Source organism: Hippopotamus amphibius, chromosome 9 (genome assembly GCF_030028045.1).
Source record: "Hippopotamus amphibius kiboko isolate mHipAmp2 chromosome 9, mHipAmp2.hap2, whole genome shotgun sequence".
Lineage (NCBI taxonomy): Eukaryota > Metazoa > Chordata > Mammalia > Artiodactyla > Hippopotamidae > Hippopotamus > Hippopotamus amphibius.
In genome coordinates, this window is record NC_080194.1 from 27,238,853 (window position 1) to 27,259,089 (window position 20,237).

Consider the following 20,237-nt stretch of genomic DNA (forward strand, 5'->3'; position numbering starts at 1 on the left):
CCATCTGACTGAGCTCTTCACTTTTCAGCCTCTTGAGCACTCTGTGGCCCACAGACATGGCCTCCCAGTTTCCTTACCCTCTATTTGTCCCAGATTTGTGGTTCTGACGTTCTCGGGTGGGGGATGGGCCAATTCCGGTCACAGCCAGAGTGCTGACAGCCAGAGTGGCCTTGCAGGATCAGCCGGCCAACAGGCTGTCCCCAGGGCCCTGTCCCCACCCCACCCCCCTGGGAGAGTTGTCCCTCTAGAGAGAACTCTGTGTCCCCGGGGGGACAGCGGCTGAGAGAGTCAGGCCGCGTGAGCCGCTGAGAACAGCGGCGGTGGTCACCCATGGGCCGGGCGGTCAGAGATGCTGGGCAGGGGCCAGCGCCCCTCTGGGCGGCTGCGGGAATTCTCAGGGACACAGGCCAGATGGCTACAGACCTGCCAAGGCAACCGCCCCAGGAAGGCAGACCTGGCGATGACTCCAGAGACCCTGAAACAAAAGAAATAACTACCCTCCTTCCGTAAACAGGAAGGAAACCAATAAACGAATGAGTAACGGCTCCTCTGGTTGCCTCTTAGGTTTTTCGAGACCACGCCCCTTGGAAGCATCCTGAACAGGTTCTCATCCGATTGTAACACCATTGACCAGGTACACAGGACTGCGAAGCGTTTCCCCGGTTCAGAGAGAGGCCAGGCCCCCGGGGGCTTTCCCTGTCTGGTGCTGGCTCCCCCAGATCAGGCGATCAGAGCCTTGCGGTGGGAACGCCGTGGCCCCCATCTGATTGTAATGCTGCCTCAGGGCCAGGGCCTCCCCTCATAATAAGGCTAAAGGAAACCACATCCCTTTGGCTTCCATCAAGCCCACTCTGGCTCACAATAAGGTTCCAGCATATTCTGAACCAAGGTGACTGATTTTGTGGAGAAGATTTATTTTGATTCAGCCTGTACTTTATTTGCCGTCAAACTAAATGGTGAAAAACACAGTCCTAATTCCTGGTGTCAGGGAGCCTGCAGTGTAGTTGCAGGGATAAGACATGCACCTGTAATAAAGGGAGAGAGCAAAACATGGCAGCAGGTAACACACTGAAGATGATCAGGTACCAAAACCCATCTCCCTTTCTCACCCTCCCCTCCCGCAGCACATCCCATCCACACTGGAGTGCCTCAGCCGCTCCACCCTGCTCTGTGTCTCAGCTCTGGCCGTCATCTCCTATGTCACACCAGTGTTCCTCGTGGCCCTCCTGCCCCTGGCTGTCGTGTGCTACTTCATCCAGAAGTACTTCCGGGTGGCATCCAGGTGATGGCAGCACTTGCGGGGGGGTGAGGGATGGGAGGTGCTTTGCAATAGGCATTTATGCACTGTTATTAGAATCATCATTGTAGAAGAAGTAGAGTCATGTTCCCCACCCCCCAAAAAAAGGAAAATAGAAATATTCATATTCCGCTATCCTAATATAACCATCTGTCAGCGTGCACGCACTGCAGTACTATCTGAACTATTTCCTGGGGTGATAGGCTCAGGAATGGGATTTCTAGGTCAGGGTGTATACATGTGATTATGCCCTTCATTCATTTTGCCAAAATGCTTCCCAGGAGGACTAGGGATTCCAGTGTCCGGGCTGATGGCTGATGCATCAAAGTCAGAGGGCACCTCATGGGAGGGTCTTATGGCAACCAGACCACCCAGCCCACCTGGGTCCAGAGCGTGGCTGGAAGCCTTGACTTGAGGGAGCCTCTCACAGCCTTTCTTATTGATCACATTCACCTTCATCAGCTTCATGAGATTTTCCTACTCAGAATTCTCTAAGAACGTTCTCTTGGAAGTTCTTTCTGGGAGTGATTCTATTCAGCTCATAGATTCATAAATTTGTAGGGACAATTTTTAAGAATCTATAGGCCAGTGTTTCTCAAACTGCCAGTCACAACCTATCAGTGGGCCATGAAATCAATGTCATAGATCACAACCAGTGTTTCTTAAATGAAATAGAATAGAAAACATCAGACTATATTCACATAGTGCTTTGCTTGATGAAACCTTTGTTTTGGTTGTGTGTGTGTGTGTGTGTGTGTGCATGTGCGTGTGTGTGTGTACTGATTCGTGATATAAAATGTGTTTCTTACTAAGGGTTGTGGTCAGAAAGATTAAGTACCTGTCTCAAGTACACAGAATTTGTTAGAAATGAGTCAAAATGCTGATTGGCTATAATAATTAAATTTAGGTACATTTTGGCCACAATTACCTTAACCACAAGGATCAAGATTTGTGTAAATGGCTTTTTGCCTGGGTGATCCAGAATCCCCTGGTACCCACGAGGAACATAGTGCATTGGTATTCACAAAATCACAGTGGCTTTTTAAACACCGTACAAGCTGTTCTACAAAGTTCATTTCTTCTGCCAGAAACCGCCCTGTTCCCCTGGCACCCACTCTGGCCCTGGGGGCAGTTTGTCCAGGAAAGCTGCTTCCTGCCTTCCCAGCCTGACCTCCTTGGCACTAATACACTTGTCAAGGTGCAGCTGTGGAGAGCAGGAGCCATTCTGTTGCCATGGAAACCACTGGACTTTCCCTCTCAAGGAGCTCTTTAAATCCAAAGCTTTGTGGTGGTTATTGGGGAGGGGACTGAAAGCTGGAGTTTGTTCTTTCTGTTCCTTTGACTAGCTGTTCAAGTCGTTCGCCTGTGAAAGGGAACTGCCCCTGCCGCAGAGTGAGGGGGCGCCGCAGAGTGAATGGACAGATGCGGACGTGAGGTGGATGATGCCAGGATGACAGTAACTGTTCAGCATGCTCTGCTTAAGTATCTACACAAGCGAGCTCATCCAGTCCTCACGACGGCTCAGTGGGGTGGTACCCTTGTCTTCCCTCTTTACAGGCGAGGAACGGAAGCCTAGAGAGGTGAAGCCATTTGTCCCCACAGTAGTAGGAGGTGGAGCAAGGATTCAGACCCAGGCTGAGTCCCGAGCTGCCCTCTTAACCATCCGGCTCTGCTCCCCCGCACAGGGACCTGCAGCAGCTGGACGACACCACCCAGCTCCCACTGCTCTCGCACTTTGCTGAAACCGTGGAAGGCCTCACCACCATCCGGGCCTTCAGGTACCAGATTCACCCTGGGGGGGTAGGGGGGTGGGGATAGAGCCAGGGTCACAGGTCATGAGATTCAATTCTCAGAGCTCCACTTAGGAAAGCGCAGGACACATGTCTCCTAACCCCTCATCGGGCCCCAAGGCCAGTCTACCCGAGGGGTCGGGTCCAGTGGGCTCGAGCTGCATAACCCAGAGAGGAGAATCTCAGGCCTGGAGCCAAGCCCAGGGCCTCTGTGAACTAAGGCAAAACATGAAAAGAGAAAAGGCGGGGACAATTCCTCACAAATCAGTGCTGGAAAGGCCCTTACATGGTGTGGGCCAGCCCTGAGGCCATCTTTCATTGAGACTCTTCTGTGAGCCAAACACTCTGCTGAGTACTTTACATGCCAGTCTCATTCATGGTGCACTGCAATCTGAAATGGAAAGCTTGATTATTCCCATTTCGCAAATAAGGAAATTGAGGCCCTCTGTAAGGTCCCACAAAGTCCAGATTTGAGCCTGCTTGTTCATTCAACAAACGTTTACTGAGTGTTCACCGAGCCCCATGCCAGGCACTAAAATGACAAAAAATGAGTCAGATGAGCCCCTGCCCTGGAGGCATTTATAGTCCAGGCTTTGAGCAGGCCAGGACAAACCCATATGACAAGTACTCTGAAAGAAAGGGGGACACAGGCTGTGGGAACATAGAAAGGAGGCAGTCATGGAAGGCTTCATTGAGAAGGTGTCATTAGTGCTAGGACTCGAAGAGTAGATAAGAGTTCACCAGGCTGGAGGAACTCCACCAAAACTTCAGTGCCCCACCATTCTCTTGCCACTCTGAGTGGCTATGTTGGGCTTGACAGAAGCATCTAAGGCGGCCTCGGGAGTGAAGGGGGCTGTTGCTCCCCACCTCAGTCTCTGTCTGAAGTATTAGGGCATCTCTCCTCCAGATACATAGGCCAGAGACCCCTGACCCAGATTACTGGGGCTCTGGTCTCTAAGCCTCACCCAGAGAGTGATTCTAGGTTATTTTTAGGATGGCATAGCTGCGCAGGGCATGGTAGTAACCATGCGACACCAGCCTTGTGTCCAGTAACCCTAGGGCTCAAGGATCCGCTGAGAGAGTCTGAGGAGGCTTGCATCTCCTCCCTCCAACCCCCAAAGTCCAGCTGCCGCCCTGGGAGAGGTGCCCAGACTCCCAGTGCAGCACTGCAGCCCCAGTTCCCTCCCTGGGGCATCTGGGGCTGATGGGAGGTCCTCTTTGGGGTCTTGTCTGAGTAAAGCAAAGCAAAGCAGAGCTCTGCTCTGGCCTTGGCTCTGCTACTTGGACATCGCTGCTGTGCAAGCCTGTGCTGTCTTCCCCACAGAAGCTCCTTGGAGCCTGGTATAACTCCAGGGTTTCCTCCCAGCTCAGGCTTCTCAAGCCTGAACTCCCCAGTTCCTTCACCTTCCAGATCCCTCAGCACTCCAGGGCCAATGTCCACTCTAAGTTTTGGGGATGCTCCACTTAGAATTGTATCCTGGAGGCCTTCAGGCTGGGCCTGGGGCAGAGAAAGTGCAACTTTCCTAGAGTGGGCCAGACCCCCTCCGTAGGATCTGTGTAGATACCAGCATCCTCCAAGCAGCCTCAGACTAAGCCTGCGGTCCGCCGGAGAAACTGCTGCCCAGGAGGCCCCCCACATCCTGCACTGACACGGTGGATGGTTTGTAAATTTGAGTGAAGAACTTTTTTAACCATCCCAGGATGTTTTGAATTCACTGGCTTTTGCCCAGCAGCCTGCCCTGCTGAGAGCTAACTGGCATTTACTGGTTGTACCCTTCCCATATGCCAGGTGTGTGTGTGTGGATTATTGCACTTAATCCTCATGGGAGCCTCAGGATGTCGACAAGAGAAGCCCCATTCTACAGATGAGGCTGAGTAACCAGCCCGGGGTCACACAGAGAGTGAGAGCTGGGGCTGTGCTTGGAACCCAGACCTGGCTGACCCTCTGGGGTGTTCTTGGAGGCCCTGCTTTTTCCCCCTAAAAAAGTTTCAAGAGTGCGCAACACGGAGTGGTTGTTTCAGCCCGTGTAGGAACTATTACCATCCCCATTTCACTGATGAGGAAGCTGAGCCTCGGTCCTGAGACCCAGCCTGTAAGTGAAAATGCTCAGACTCCAACTTGGGTCTGCGTGGCCCCAAAGCTGGGGCTCTTTCCATGTTCCTCAAACCACCATACACCTATCACAGAAGCTCCCATCTCACACACACCCTCATGCAGTCACACACCCCTCAGGCTCCCCAGTCCCTCACACATGCGCTCACACATACACATCTTCAACACCCACTTACTCATTCAAACCCTCAGACACATGGTTTCACACTCCCCTCACACACATCACCCACACACACCCACCCCGTGGCTGGGCAACCACACCTCTCACACCTCCGAGACTTGCTTTGCTCTCCTCAGACACATAGTTCAGATACAGGCCCTCCACCCAGAAATAATCAAAGCAGAACAAACGCCTTCTGGGAGTGAAGAGCAACATGCCCGTAAGATCCATCGTGAGTCCCTCTGAGTCCCCTCAGATGTTTCCCTGAGACCGTGCTGAGGTGGATTTCATTCTTTCCTCCATTCACCCTCAGACAAGTACACCTGCCCCCTCCTCTAGGCCTGGCCCGAGGTCTGAAGGGGTGGCCAAGGAGACTGACACCAGGAGCCCAGGCTGGTCGGAGAGAAGAGGCCGATCCATGCAAAGTAACGCAAAGGAGAATGTGATGAGGGCATGAGAGCAAGAAAGAAGCCTCCAGAGTTCCTTGTACAGAGAGATCTCATCGACCTTAGAGGGTCAGGGAAGGTTCATTCCTTCAACAAATACTTACTGACAGTGCCAGGTGCCGGGGACACGTTAGTGACCAAAACAGACGTGGTCTCCGTCCTCATGGAGTTTACAGTCTAGTGAGGGAGATGGATGATATGAAACAAACAGGCTGCAGAAATGGAGAATAATAGGCCAGGAAAGGCCACTCTCAGGAGGTGCCATTTCAGGTAAAGCCTGAAGGTTGAGAGGAGTCAGCCTTGGGAAGAGCAGAGGAGAAAGCATTTCAGGCAGAGGGAACAGCATGTTCAAAGGCCCTGGGGTGGGGAAGAACTTGGCATTGTCACAAACCTGAAAAAAGGCAATTAAAGTAATAAATTACTTTACTGTAATTTCTATGGCCACAACACAGTAAGCAAGGGAATTTGTGGCATGGAAGGAGGTTGGTGAGGTTGGCAGGAGCTGGATCACACAGGCTCCTGGTGAGGAGGGGGTACTTTATCAAAAAGTCATTCATATTCTTAGCAGGGGAGAGAGAGGATGCAATTTATGACTTAGAAAGATTATGCTGGCTGCTGTGTGGAGGGTGGACTGTAGGGAGATACCAGGTAGACCTATCAGGAAGCTGATGCAATAGTCCAGGTGAGTTTGTGGTGGGCAGGCAGAGGCCAGGGCTATTTTGGAGGTAGATATAAGAGGACTGAGGGGTTGGATGTGAATCTCCGTGATTCCTGGGTTTCCAGCCTGAGCAACTGGGTGGGTGGAGGAGCCCTTCATTGTAACAGGGAAGCCCTGCAGAGGAGAACAGGTCTTAGGGTGAAAACACGAGTTTGAAGGAGGTGGCACACTTGACAGGTTTGAATGAGCAGCAGGCAGCTGGGAAGGCATTCCTGGGAGGAATGGCATGACATAAGGTGGCAGAGGTGGCATGTCTGCGGGCTGCTGAGGCCCCGGTGGCCCCCTCTGCGGGTGAGGAGAGTCACAGGGGCTACGTGGACCAAGATTATTCCCCCACCCACTCCCCATCCTCCCTCCAGGTACGAGGCCCGGTTCCAGCAGAAGCTCCTTGAGTACACGGACTCCAACAATATCGCCTCACTCTTCCTCACGGCCGCCAACAGGTGGCTAGAAGTCCGCATGGCAAGTGCCCCCCACCCCTGGGACAGGGGGTTCTTCTAGGGCTGTGCGGCCAGAGCAAGGGCCAAACAGGGACCGGAGGGTGGGAAGAGAGGATGGATGCCAGCTCGTGTGTGTGCACGTGGGGTGGGTGTCGAGCCCACCTGCTTCTCCCAACCCTAGGTGGTCCTCCCTGTGTCTGACCTGAGCCCCCTTTTCCCTAATGTCACTGCCTGGAGGCTTGTGTGTCTGAGGTGTGTGCCAAGAGTGAGAACAGTTGTGTGTTTAGCTGTGACAAGTGTGTGTCTGAAGCGGGTGGTAGGACGTGTGTGGGCCAGCTGGTGAGGCGTGTGTCTTGGGCTTGGGGGTCGGGGGAGCACACGTCGTCTCCTGGGGCTCCAGCCTTCACAGGCCTCCTGTGTCTCATGATGTGTACGTGTGTTGCGGGGCTGGGGTGGGGTCTCGACTGAGCAGCTCTCTGCCCTGAAGAGAGTGAGGTGGGAGGGGGCGCGGTGGCTTCAACCCCTGCGGGTCCAGGCCAGCTCCACTCCCTCTGCAGGAGTACATTGGCGCCTGTGTGGTCCTTATCGCGGCCGTGACCTCCATCTCCAACTCCCTGCACAGGGAGCTCTCTGCCGGCCTGGTGGGCCTGGGCCTCACCTATGCGCTGATGGTGAGTGGCGGCAGGCGGAGCAGGGGAGGAGTCAGACGCCGGCACGCGGGGAAGCCCAGGGCACCTTCCCGGCCTGGGGCGCTCCCAGGCCTTACCCCAGCCTGTGCCAGGTCTGATGCCCGAGCGTCCATGTGGGCAGGAGGGCTTACTGCAGGTCCCTGCCCCTTCACCCAGGCCTGGGCCCCAGACGGGTGGGGAGCGAGGGTCCATCGTCACTGTAACGCCCCTGGAGGGCCCCCTGGACAGCCAGCGGTGGGCCGCAAATGGTGTCCTCAGCTGGTGGCCAGGGACAGGACCAAGTGATCACTGACCGTGGCCTGACTCCCCACAGGTGTCCAACTACCTCAACTGGATGGTGAGGAACCTGGCGGACATGGAACTCCAGCTGGGGGCCGTGAAACGCATCCACGGGCTCCTGAGGACGGACGCGGAGAGCTACGAGGGGCTGCTGGGTGAGGCGCGCGGGAGGGCGTCCGGGGAGGAGGCCCCGCGTGGGTGCGACGGGGCTGAGGGGGACACGAGGAGCCTGGGGATGGGGGCCACGCCCGGACACCAGCCGTGGCCGCGCCTGGCGCTGACCCCAGCCCGGCCCCCAGCACCGTCGCTGATCCCGAAGAACTGGCCTGACCAAGGGAAGATCCAGATTCAGAACCTGAGTGTGCGCTACGACAGCTCCCTGAAGCCGGCGCTGAAGCACGTCAACGCCCTCATCTCCCCCGGACAGAAGGTCAGGGGCGGGGAGGGCAGGGGGCCGGACAGCCCCACAGAGTCACCTCCTGGCCCTCGGGGCCCTCAGACTCCCAGTCTCCTGGCCTCTCCCCTTCTCCCCCGTCTCCCAGCCTCTCCCCTTCTCCCCCGTCTCCCAGCCTCTCCCCTTCTCCCCGGTCTCCCAGCCTCTCCCCTTCTCCCCGGTCTCCCAGCCTCTCCCCTTCTCCCCCGTCTCCCAGCCTCTCCCCTTCTCCCCCGTCTCCCAGCCTCTCCCCTTCTCCCCCGTCTCCCAGCCTCTCCCCTTCTCCCCCGTCTCCTGAGCCTCTCCCCTTCTCCCCAGTCTCCCAGCCTCTCCCCTTCTCCCCCGTCTCCCAGCCTCTTTCCTTCTCCCCCGTCTCCCGGCCTCTCCCCTTCTCCCCCGTCTCCCGGCCTCTCCCCTTCTCCCCCGTCTCCCGGCCTCTCCCCTTCTCCCCCGTCTCCCGGCCTCTCCCCTTCTCCCCCGTCTCCTGAGCCTCTCCCCTTCTCCCCAGTCTCCCAGCCTCTCCCCTTCTCCCCCGTCTCCCAGCCTCTCCCCTTCTCCCCCGTCTCCTGAGCCTCTCCCCTTCTCCTCATTCTGCCCGCACTCACCCACCGAGGAGATGGACACCCCAGACTCCCCTGGCTCAGAGGGACTTTGTCAGGGCCCCCCACAAATGGTCAGGGGCTCTCCCAGGACACTGGCCCCTGAGCTTCAGAGCAGGGTCCTGGGGCAGAGAGTGAGGCCCTGTCCTGGGGAGGGAGCCCCTGTCTGGCACTCTGATCCAGCTCTGACTGAGCCCCCACTCACGCCCCTCTGCTCTGACTCTGCCCCTCTCCTTCTGTCTCTTTGTCTCTCTCTCACTTTGTCATTGTCTGTGGCTGTCTGTCTCACTGTCTCTGACCTTTAGAGGTACCTCTGTCCCTGCCTCTCTCATCCTTCTACATCACCACCTCTGTCTCTGTATCAGACGTGATAGGGTGAGAGATGACCCCAGTTTAAGGTGGGGCACACCCTGCACGCCACACTCAGCCCCGCCCCCCATGCCCTCCTGCCACACCCAGGCACATAGAGAGACACCAGGGTCCCCAGCTCCCCTGCAGTCATGTACCAGGTACAGCCACGCCCACACCCAGCCAGACAAGTAGGAACCCCCTCTGGATCCACAGCAGGAAACAAGCCCTGGCTAAAGAGATGCGCGTGTTAGAAAACCAGGACAGGAAGAGATGCTACACACCTGCACAGCCCAGCACTAGAGGCTCCCAGCCACCCCAGGTGCCCACAGCGTACCTGCTCCTGTCTTTCCAGATTGGGATCTGCGGCCGCACAGGCAGTGGGAAGTCCTCCTTCTCTCTCGCCTTTTTCCGCATGGTGGACATGTTCGAAGGTGAGCCATATGACAGGCACCCTTCACGTGCCCACAGCCACCAGATGGGACCTCAGTCCTCGGTATGGTCAGACATCACAGGAGGCCCGGCCATCGCTGCCTTCCCCCGCCTCCTCATAGGGACCCCTGTGGCAGGCAGACCCTGTCCCCAGCGCCACCGTCTGCCCACTCCTTGGCGCCCCACCTGTGACCCTGTCTGCTTTCAGGGCGCATCGTCATTGACGGCATCGACATCGCCAAACTGCCGCTGCACACCCTGCGTTCGCGCCTCTCCATCATCCTGCAGGACCCTGTCCTCTTCAGCGGCACCATACGGTGAGCCCCACCACCTACCACCAGGCCCACCCCAGCCCCAGGCCCAGCTCTGCTCCTCCAGATGCGAGGCACAGTGAGGAGGGGGTGGCTGAGGCCAGGAGCCTCCCTGGGCAAGCAGCCCTGCTCCAGCTCTGGGCACGAAGGGCTGGCGCTGGTTCTTTAGAGCTGCACCCTCATGCCTTTCTCTTTCCCATTGGGCCTAGGCAGACACGGGCGGGGGTCCCCCAACCCTCAGGCCTGGGATGCTTTCCTCCAGCCACTGCCAGCACCTTGCTGCCCGCTCCCAGCCAGGCCCCCATGTCAACCAGTTCCCACTTACTGTTCCCCTCACCAGCCTCGCCCTCTGTGCATCCCCTGGGAATGGAGCCAGGACTTTGCTCCCCTCTCTAGGGCTTTGTGTGTCATCCTCCAGATTTAACCTGGATCCGGAGAAGAAGTGCTCTGACAGCACGCTGTGGGAGGCCCTGGAAATAGCCCAGTTGAAGCTGGTGGTGAAGGCGCTGCCGGGAGGCCTTGGTAACTACTCCTGGCTGAGCCCGGGTCAGGCACTAAAGGACGCCTGTATGGGCTGGGAAGGGACAACACACACCCATGTCTTAGCTTTGCCCAGCGTTTAAAGTCTAGGGTCTGACAGGATCCCAGAGACCATTAAGTTCTACTTCTCACCATACAGGAGCTCAGAGAGGTCAAGTGACCTGTCCCAGGTCACGCAACTGGTCAGTTTAGGATCTGGCCCCTCTTGCAGGGCACGGGGGGACAGTAAGGGTCACTGTGACACAGAGCTTGCACGTCCCCAATACCATGATGGTATATTCGACCCTGCCCTCCGTATCCACCTGCTTGCCCAGTTCTGCCCTGAGGAAGGAGAGGACTGACTGGGAGGTGACAGGCACAGGTCACTCATCATGACTACTGGGAAGACTCTGTCCCCAACCCGGGGGTCAGCAGAACCTTGGTGTCTGTGCTGCAATGCCTGGGGCAGTGGGGGCCAGCCAAGCCTTGGCTTCAGAAAATCAGCCCACCAAGGCCCATACCCATGCAGAAAGGACACACTCTCCCAGAACTGCCCAGGGCCACAGCCATGCATAACGCCAGGGGGCGCGCTTCTCTGTAACTCCTGCAGATGGCGTCTGTGCTGTGTAAGGTGCAGCAGCCCTGCGCACACCTGTACCTACAGCACACACCTATGTTTTTGCCCCGTACACACGTTTCCTGAAAGTCCCAAGCCACTCCACCCACCAAGCTCACAGTGCAGAATTAATGCAGCCCTGTGCCCCACCCCGGGGCTGTTTTCAGATGCCATCATCACGGAAGGCGGGGAGAACTTCAGCCAGGGCCAGCGGCAGCTGTTCTGCCTGGCGCGGGCCTTCGTGAGGAAGACCAGCATCTTCATCATGGACGAAGCCACGGCTTCCATCGACATGGCCACAGTCAGTGCTGGGCACGCCCGTGGGGTGGGGGTCTTGGAGAGGGTTTTCAGGGAGCATTCGGGAGAAGTTTGCACAAAGTAGTCCCAAAGCTCAAGTTGCCTTTAACACCAAGGGTCACTTGGAGCAGAAAAGCCAAAAGGCTGGGGAACCCGAATCCCAGCTAGTCTTAGGGCATATTTATAACACACATACGTAAGCTGCACACGGACCCACAGATTTCACACCCATCCCCACAACACAGCACACCCAGACACACTCACAGCACACACACTTGCACACAGCTGAGCTCCCAACAGGTGGAGCCCAGCCCCTGAACACTGGGAACCTGGTTGGTCCTATGGGGACGAGAGCCAGAGGGAGGGGTGGGGCTAGGGCTGGGGTCAGATGAGAGGTGGGCCACAAACCTGGGCCCCACATCCCTCAAGCCAGGCCAGACCCCACGCACTGGGCAGGTGAGCCAACAGCTTCTGCTCCCACCTGGCAGGAAAACATCCTCCAGAAGGTGGTGATGACGGCCTTCGCAGACCGCACTGTGGTCACCATCGCGGTAAGGGGCCCATGATGGGGTGCAGGGGGGACACCCAGGAAGATGGCTTGCCTCCTGAGGCTGTCATCAGTGGGCAGCCTTGGACTCACCTGGCCTGGTAATCAAGAGAGGACCCTGGGGCAGTGCAGGGTAAGGAGTCTGGCGGGCTTGCAGGGAGCCTAGATTGCAGGATTTGGGGTGTAGGGAGATTTGCACCTGCACTTCCCTCAGATCTCCCCTCTTTCTCCAGGTCCCAAGGTCTCCCCCTGTCCCAAGGCCCTGTGAGATAGACTAGTGTTACTTCTCCAGAGCAAATGGGAGATGGGGGTGAGGGGGATCTCCAAGTCTTGAAGCCTGGAGGTGGGGGCAGAGCTGAGACCTGGGAGAGGGAGAGGGTGGCATTGGTGGATGGAGGGTTTGGAGTCACAGCCACCCCAGGAAAGGGCAGTCACTACAGAGACAGGACATTCTGGTCACATGCCTCCTCCTCCAAGCTGCAGGAAGGATGCCTCAGCTGCCCCAGCCCTGCCCCCACCACCCTAACAGCCCCTGCTGTCCCTCCCAGCACCGCGTGCACACCATCCTGAGTGCAGATCTAGTGATTGTCCTGAAGCGTGGCGCCATCCTCGAGTTCGACAAGCCAGAGCAGCTGCTCAGCCAGAAGGACAGCGTCTTCGCCTCTTTTGTCCGCGCGGACAAGTAACCTACCGGAGCCCAAGTGCCATCCCAAGCCCCACCCTGCCCCCACCTCCCACGTGGGTTTTCTAGCTGTAAAATCACTAGTAAATAAAGAGATTGGTTATTTCCTACTGGAGGCCAAAGCCTGTGGGTCTGGTGAGCAGGGACTGGGGGGATCCCGTGGAACCAGTCTGACTTTAGCATCAAGCAGACCTGAGGAAACTGTGTGAGTGTGGGCAAAAGCATGTTTCCTTATCGGTGAAACAAGTGCTGTCTTAGTCTGCTAGGTTGTATTTGTCTGCTATAACAAAATACCACAAACTGGGTGGCTTAAACACCAGAAATTTATTTCTGACAGTGCTGGAGGCTGGAAGTCCAAGATCAAAGTGTCACAGGCTTGGTTTCTCTTGAGGCCTCTCTCCTTGGTTCCAGACAGCTACCTTCTAGCTGCTTCCTCTTGCGGGCTTTCCTCTGTGTATACACCCCTGGTCTCTCTCTCCTTATTAGAACACTAGACATATTGGATGAGGCTGCCCTCCTATGACCTCATTTAATCTAATTACCTCTTCACTGGCCCTATCACATTGGGCCACACATGAATTTGGGAGGGATGCAATTCAGTCTATAACAGGGTTATAGTATTTTTGTGATTATCTTATCAGATAAGGTAGCAGATCTCCATATACCCTGGTCCCTTTTCCTTCTCACTTTAATTCTTGGGTTAAAATTGTGGGCCCCCAGTTACCCTGGATTAGCACTATTTCCATTACAAATGACAGGAACCCAACTCAACATGGCTTACGTGAAAAACTGGAATTTATTATCCTATGTGATGGAGAAGGCCAGGAGGTGTACTACCTCAAGCATGGCTGGATCCGGCTGTTTGACATCAAGGGTGATGGATTCCATCTTCCTCTCCCTGCCCCATGACAGATGGCCACTGGCGCCTCCAGCTTACATCCTACTCCTCTGAAAAAGAGAGGGGCCTGAATCACATGTCCCCATCTCCATCCCACACACAGGGACATTCAGAAGTGGGAGAAAGGTGGCCCTTCAGAGGGAAAGCGCAGTACATATACCACAAGTCAGCCAGGTGGTGACTGGGAGATGCTGGGGCCCAGACACTGGGGAGACTAAAACAACAGCTGTCCTCAGACTCCATGCGCATCATGAGACAGGAATGCACACCTATCCTGCCAAGAATGGAAGGTGCTCATTTCCATATCATTTTATTACCATTTACATGTTACTTTCAGCACTGGCTGTACCAGGCCCTGGGGTGCAGACCCAGGAGTCTTGGGCCTGCATCCTTGTTGTCTGTAAGCAGGTCAAAGTCATGTAATGTAAGGAAAACCCACCAGTCATTGGAGAGGGGCCCAGCACCGACCCTTCTGGCTGTTCCAGGAGCCAGAGGAGCTCAGGAAGGGAGAGCTCTGTGAGTCCTGGCAGGCCGCCTGGGAGAGGCAGGATCTAAGTAGGGCATGGGAAGAGTGGGAATTAGATAAGCAGAGAGTTAGAGAGAAGGGCCCAAGATGGGGAATAAGATCAGAGAGCCTTGAATGCCAGGACAAGGAGTCTGGGACAAGCCTATGCACAAAAGGGAAGTGGAGAAGGTTTTTGAGTGAGAAAAGGACCTGACAAGTGCAGTATTTGGGGGAGATGAGTATGAGGAGGTGAGGATGGAGCAGAGCAGGAGGATGAGCCCTTTGGGTGGGGTGCTCGCCTTCCTGGAAAGGGAAGAGCAAGCAATACTGAGGGCCACACTGTGAGATACGTTCTAGCCTTTCCAGCTCTGAGATGCCTGCGGGGGCCCAGCAGCTCCCTCCACTGTTGGGCCTCCTAGGAGCAGACCCTGAAGAGGGAAATGAGGATTCCCCACCACCACCACCACTTATGACCAGCCAAGGGATTAAAGGGAAGTAGCAGTGTCACAGGGGCATGTCACAGCTCACACTGAAGTCTTGAAGAGATGCCTAAGGCCACCCTAGCCCAAATTCCTCTACAGCATCCCTGATGGTCTGCCAACCTCAACTTGGATACCCCACAGATGAGGGTCATCTCTGGTTATTAAAACTGACTCTTCCATACATGAAATCAAAGATTGCCTCTGTTTCACTCAGTGTCTATACCGGTTCTGTACTTTGGGCCACACAAAATAACTGGTCCCTTCTCCTTGCACCCCGGGGGTTTCTGCAATAGTACCCAAACTCCTCGGGAAGGTTCTCCAAGGTTCCTTTTCTGATAGCTGAACAGCTGTAGTTGCCCCAGAGGTTTCCTATGTAACTCTGTCTCCTTGAGCTCCCCTCTCTGCTCATCCTGTTTTCCCCTCCCCACCCTAAGCACTGCACCTCTGGTAGTATAGCCCAAGATCTACCATGAGTAGCAGAGGTGGCCCAAGCCACAGAACAACCCTAGGTTGATGCCTGCAGTAGAAACACCACTCCTCTTCAGGCCAAGAGCTTGGGACCCCCAGTGCCCAAACCAGCCTTGACACAGCCCTCAGACCCAGGTACCTCCAATAACCTAAGGTAGAAGAAATCGGGCTGCAGATGTAAGGCGGTGTAAAGCAAGTGCCAGGAGTTCAAACCCTCTTTAAAATGCAGGGGTGGGATTGAAAGAGTGGGTCATGATTGAGAAGATGCAACCACCTAGGCTTCTGGGCTGCAGCATCCAGCATCCCCTGTAGTGGGTGTTAAACTATGTTTCTACACCAGCTAAGGTACATTATTCCCCCCTGGGGAGGAAGTCCGTGGCTTTCATCCGATTCTCAAAGGATCCGTGACTCAGAAAATACTAAAAGCATCCCCAAAGAGAAGGTCAGTTGAGAAGTCCTGGGGCCACCTAACCGCCCCCACCCCCACCCCCAGCTCCTCAGTACCTGCTTTCGCTAGGAATCCACAAAGCCCAGGTGGATGCGACCCAACCGGCGAGGGGAAAACTGGGGTAGGAGAGCCAGGGCTACAGGGCATCTGTCCCCAGAATGGGAGGGCGGGCCACGACGCCCTTCACGTCGCCCCGCCCCGCCCCGCCCCGCCCCGCCCCAATTTCGTAGCATGTGGGCTGGGAGGGACCTCTCTGGTCCTTCTGATTGGGCAAATCCCCAAGGCCAGGCTGTGTGGGCCGGGAGAAGGCCGGCGGTGGGAGGGGAGCGGCGAGGGGCGGGGCTTGAGCCTGCGCCCTCCCGCCCCCCTGCCCGGTATAGGTCGGGCTCCCCCTGGCGGCCCCCGGCCCCCACTCCACGCCGCGGGCGCGCGGTGTCCTCGATCTCCCACCCCACCTAGCGCAGGTCCGTCTCCGCGGGCCGGCGGACAGACCCACGGACCGGAGCGCGGCCCTCCGCGGGCGCCGGGGCAGCCGGAGGGGGCGGGGAGGCGAGGACTGCGGCTTGAGGAGCAGGAGCAGGTGCCGCGGCGGCGGCGGCGGCGGCGGGCGGGGCGGGGCTGCAGCGGCGGGCGGGGTCGCGGCGCGGGCGTGCGTGTGGCCGGCGCGGAGCCGGGAGGCCGCGACTCCGAGGGAGCCCCGCCGGGTCGCGCTGGGGGGCGAGGGGATCCGGAGTGGGGCCGCGTCGGGTGGTGACTCTGGAGGGCGCAGGATCCCCAGGAGACAGGGAGGACGGGAGCTGGAGGGGGGCCGGACAGCGGCGAGAGCGCTACGGGGGTGGGGTAGGCAAGAGGGAGCGTACCTGGAGGTGAGGCCGAATGAAACTGGAGCTTGGAGGGGAGCCCGGGGCAGGAGTGGGTGAGGCGGGAGCCACGGTGGGGGTTGTGTGTCAGTTGGTAAGATCCGGAGGTGTGACGTTCCCAGGTGGGAGAGGTGGGCTGAGAAAGAAGGCTGGGTGGGGAGAAGGGGTCCTAGGGGGAGGCCCAGGGGCGCTCAGCGGGTGGAGGAGAGCTGAGCCGGGACCCAGCGCCAGGTGCGGAACGGGCAGAGGGGGGGGGGTCAGCAGGCAGTGGGCAGGTGGGCCGAGGTGTGAGGCTGGTATAAGGAAGTGAAGCAGAGGCAGGTGGAGGTGAGGATGGGTCTCACTGGGGAGGCATCTCAGAAGTGAGGCCAGTGTAGACTGAGGGTGGTCCCAGGGTGGGAACCCCACAGTGGGTCGAAGGCTCAGTCAGGGGGTTGCCCCTCCATGGGGGAGGCCTCTCCCTGGTGGTCGCTGGAGCCATGCTGTCCCGCAAGGGCATCATCCCTGAGGAGTATGTGCTGACGCGGCTAGCAGAGGACCCGGCAGAGCCCCGGTACCATGCCCGCGAGCGGAAAGCCCGCTTCGTGTCCAAGAACGGCAATTGCAACGTGGCCCACAAGAACATCCGGGAGCAAGGCCGCTTTCTGCAGGACGTGTTCACCACGCTGGTGGACCTCAAGTGGCCATACACGCTGCTCATCTTCACCATGTCCTTCCTGTGCAGCTGGCTGCTCTTTGCCATGGTCTGGTGGCTCATCGCCTTCGCCCACGGTGACCTGGCCCCTGGCGAGGGTGCCGCTGTGCCCTGCGTCACCAGCATCCACTCCTTTTCATCTGCCTTCCTTTTCTCCATTGAGGTCCAGGTGACCATCGGTTTCGGCGGGCGCATGGTAACGGAGGAGTGCCCTCTGGCCATCCTGATCCTCATCGTGCAGAACATCGTGGGGCTCATGATCAACGCCATCATGCTGGGCTGCATCTTCATGAAGACGGCCCAGGCCCACCGGCGGGCGGAGACCCTCATCTTCAGCAAGCACGCGGTCATCGCCCTGCGCCACGGCCGCCTCTGCTTCATGCTGCGCGTGGGCGACCTCCGCAAGAGCATGATCATCAGCGCTACCATCCACATGCAGGTGGTGCGCAAGACCACCAGCCCCGAGGGCGAGGTGGTGCCCCTCCACCAGGTGGACATCCCCATGGAGAACGGTGTGGGTGGCAATAACATCTTCCTGGTGGCTCCCCTCATCATCTACCACGTCATTGACGCCCACAGCCCGCTCTACGACCTGGCGCCCTGCGACCTGCACCACCATCAGGACCTTGAGATCATTGTCATCCTGGAAGGCGTGGTGGAAACCACGGGCATCACCACCCAGGCCCGCACCTCCTACCTGGCCGACGAGATCCTGTGGGGCCAGCGCTTCGTACCCATCGTGGCCGAGGAGGATGGCCGCTACTCCGTGGACTACTCCAAGTTTGGCAACACCATCAAAGTGCCCACGCCGCTCTGCACGGCCCGCCAGCTTGATGAGGACCCCAGCTTGCTGGACATTCTGACCCTCACCCGTGGGCCCCTGCGCAAGCGTAGCGTGGCTGTGGCCAAGACCAAGCCCAAGTTCAGCATCTCTCCAGATTCCCTGTCCTGAGCCCTGCTGCCTTGGGCCCCCCTCCTCACGCGTGCACACGCCAGTGTGGCACGGTGTGTAGAGCGGACGTGGGGTGGGCTCCTGGGCCGGGCCAGGGCCTGGGGTGAGGCTGGGCCCTCCTCAGCTCAGCCTCCCCGCCCCCGCCTGCTGCTCGCCCAGGGTGTTACAAGGCACTTGTCGCCACTCTATTTCTGGCCTCAGCAGGAACCTGTACTGGGTTATTTTCGTCCCTGCTCCTCCCAGCCCCAACTCAGGACTGGCTCGTCCCCCTCGCCCTGCCCCAGGCTGGGGGAGCTGTGGGAAGTGTCAGGCCCGAAAGCTGGGACTCCCTCTAGTCCTGGGCCCCGACGACCGATCGGCTGCAAGCTGGGCAGGTGATGGGTAAGAACAGTACCCAAGTTGGAGGCCTGCTGCTGTGTTTCTGTGGCCCTGAGAGAGTTCTGTGGTGAGGCCCCAGCTCCTACTTGGTCTCTGAAAAGGTGATGGACGAAAAGGTGGGACTGGCCTGCTGGGGAGGGCACGCAGTGAGGGAGCACAGTCTAGCTGGAGGGTTGGACATGTGGAGCCTCCCCGGGGCAGGCTTGGCTGGGAGGAAATGGCACCGGGAGGCTTCGCTTGCTGAGCCCCGCTCAGGCATGGGGAAGGGGAGATGCGCCCCTTACTCCGGACCCTAAGGCTTCTTCAGTGGGGGCTCCGGGGGCTGCAGCTGCTGCACCTGCCTGCTCCCTTTCTGTCCCCCACCCTGGGAGGCTGGGGTGGGCTGGGGCAGACCCTGGCATGCCGCGCCGAAAGAGGCTGAGGAGAGACCGGGGTCCTGGGCCCACCGCACCTGGCAGGCCTCAGACTGTGCTCTGGCCTGGCTCCCCACCCGCGGCTGCCACTCATTTTGTCCAGAGGGTGGCCACGGAGGGCCTTTGGGTTGCTAGAAAAGGAGATGTTGGAAAGCTCGGAACGGGGGGTGGGTGAGGTCCCTGAGGCAAAAAGGCCCTTGGCCCTGACAGGCTTGACCCTCAAGCCGGACTCTTGGAGCAGTGCTGTGTGTCCTTGCCCAGAACTCTGCCTTCTCCATTGTCAATAAAGCCTCCCGCTTTGTGACCTAAACTCTGGGCTGTTCTTGCTGGTGGGCAGGGAGGGCAGAGGCTGGCAGCTGCCAGCCCGCCTTTCAGACCCTAGCTGGGAGGTCAGGAAAGGGACCTGGGGCTGGTCCTCTTCTGCGAGTGCAGAGACTTCCCCTTTCTGCCTCCAGTAGCCCAGCCCTCCCAGCCCGTCTGACCGTCTCAGTTGGGCACCCATCAGGCTTACAGCCCTGAGCCCTGCCTCCGCTCCCACGGGGCTGCTGGAAGGACAAGGTGCTCAAGGAGAGAGGTGGGGACATCATGGGCATCCGTGTGGCGACTGGAGCGTTAGCTCTCAAAGCAGCTGCTTGGCCTCATATCCTGGCTCTAGTTCTAAGACCTTGGTACATAACTTACCCTCTCTGTGCCTCCGCTGCCTCATCTATAAAGTGGGGATACTAATAGTACCTACCTCATAAAACTGTTGTGGGAGTAAGTGAAAAGCGTATGGCAAATGCTTGAGTGCCTTGTCCATAAATGCTCAATAAATGTTAACTGTGGAGACTGCTGTTGAATCAGCCACGGGATGAGACAACTGAGCAAGGGAACACTAAGAGAGAAGGTGCTGTTTTCTGTCCCCTTGGTGGTGTGTTTCTCTGCCTGGTCTTACTTTCCACACAATGTCCCCTCCCAGCGTAGACCCTGACGACAGGCTGTGGCAGCGCCTGTTACCTGGGCTTCTTGTCTCCATCTCACCCTCTGCACTCCATCTGCCATGTAGCCACCAGAGTGGTCTTATTAAAAGACATCATTCTCTCCAATGTCAAGTGCCTCCAGTAGTTCCCCATCACTGTCAAGGCTAGAGCTGTAACCAGTCATTTCAGGCTTTGCCTGCTTCCAGCCTTACAGCTTACCGTTCTCTGGCCAGGACCCTGTGTAACCACACACCCCCTGGCAGCCTCAGCCTCCCCTCCTTGCATCGATCTTCCTACGTCTGAGCTTTTGCTTATGTTATTCCCTTTGCCGGGCTGCCCAGGCTTCATCTCTACCTGTTGAAATCCATAAAAGTCTACGCCAAATGATGCCTCCTTGCAGCCTTCCCTGAGCCCTCTAGAAAGTGATGGTCCCTTCCCTTCCTCTGTGCTTGTGGGTATTCTAC

The 20,237-nt window shown here is 57.7% G+C and overlaps 2 protein-coding genes across 6 annotated transcripts in view; both read left to right on the forward strand.

The window, feature by feature from the left end:
* ABCC8 (ATP binding cassette subfamily C member 8) overlaps positions 1 to 12,826 on the forward strand; it is a 75,544-nt gene extending 62,718 nt beyond the window's left edge. For 4 of the 5 annotated variants that reach the window (XM_057748815.1, XM_057748817.1, XM_057748819.1 and 1 more), the window contains exons 27-39: positions 565 to 634; positions 1,125 to 1,282; positions 2,983 to 3,075; positions 6,884 to 6,986; positions 7,522 to 7,635; positions 7,967 to 8,087; positions 8,232 to 8,362; positions 9,668 to 9,746; positions 9,953 to 10,061; positions 10,474 to 10,577; positions 11,358 to 11,491; positions 11,976 to 12,038; positions 12,583 to 12,792. In XM_057748815.1, coding sequence (XP_057604798.1) covers positions 565 to 634; positions 1,125 to 1,282; positions 2,983 to 3,075; positions 6,884 to 6,986; positions 7,522 to 7,635; positions 7,967 to 8,087; positions 8,232 to 8,362; positions 9,668 to 9,746; positions 9,953 to 10,061; positions 10,474 to 10,577; positions 11,358 to 11,491; positions 11,976 to 12,038; positions 12,583 to 12,720 — 1,417 coding nt within the window. In that variant the 3' untranslated portion in view covers positions 12,721 to 12,792. Of the gene's footprint in view, positions 1 to 564; positions 635 to 1,124; positions 1,283 to 2,982; positions 3,076 to 6,883; positions 6,987 to 7,521; positions 7,636 to 7,966; positions 8,088 to 8,231; positions 8,363 to 9,667; positions 9,747 to 9,952; positions 10,062 to 10,473; positions 10,578 to 11,357; positions 11,492 to 11,975; positions 12,039 to 12,582 lie in introns of all 5 variants that reach the window. The other variant, XM_057748816.1, reaches the window with a different exon arrangement.
* A 3,341-nt stretch (positions 12,827 to 16,167) lies between these two features.
* On the forward strand, positions 16,168 to 19,124 carry KCNJ11 (potassium inwardly rectifying channel subfamily J member 11). The gene has a single exon (XM_057747314.1). The coding sequence runs from the start codon at positions 16,857 to 16,859 to the stop codon at positions 18,021 to 18,023; it is 1,167 nt and encodes a 388-aa protein (XP_057603297.1). The 5' UTR covers positions 16,168 to 16,856; the 3' UTR covers positions 18,024 to 19,124.
* The last annotated feature ends 1,113 nt before the right edge of the window (positions 19,125 to 20,237 follow it).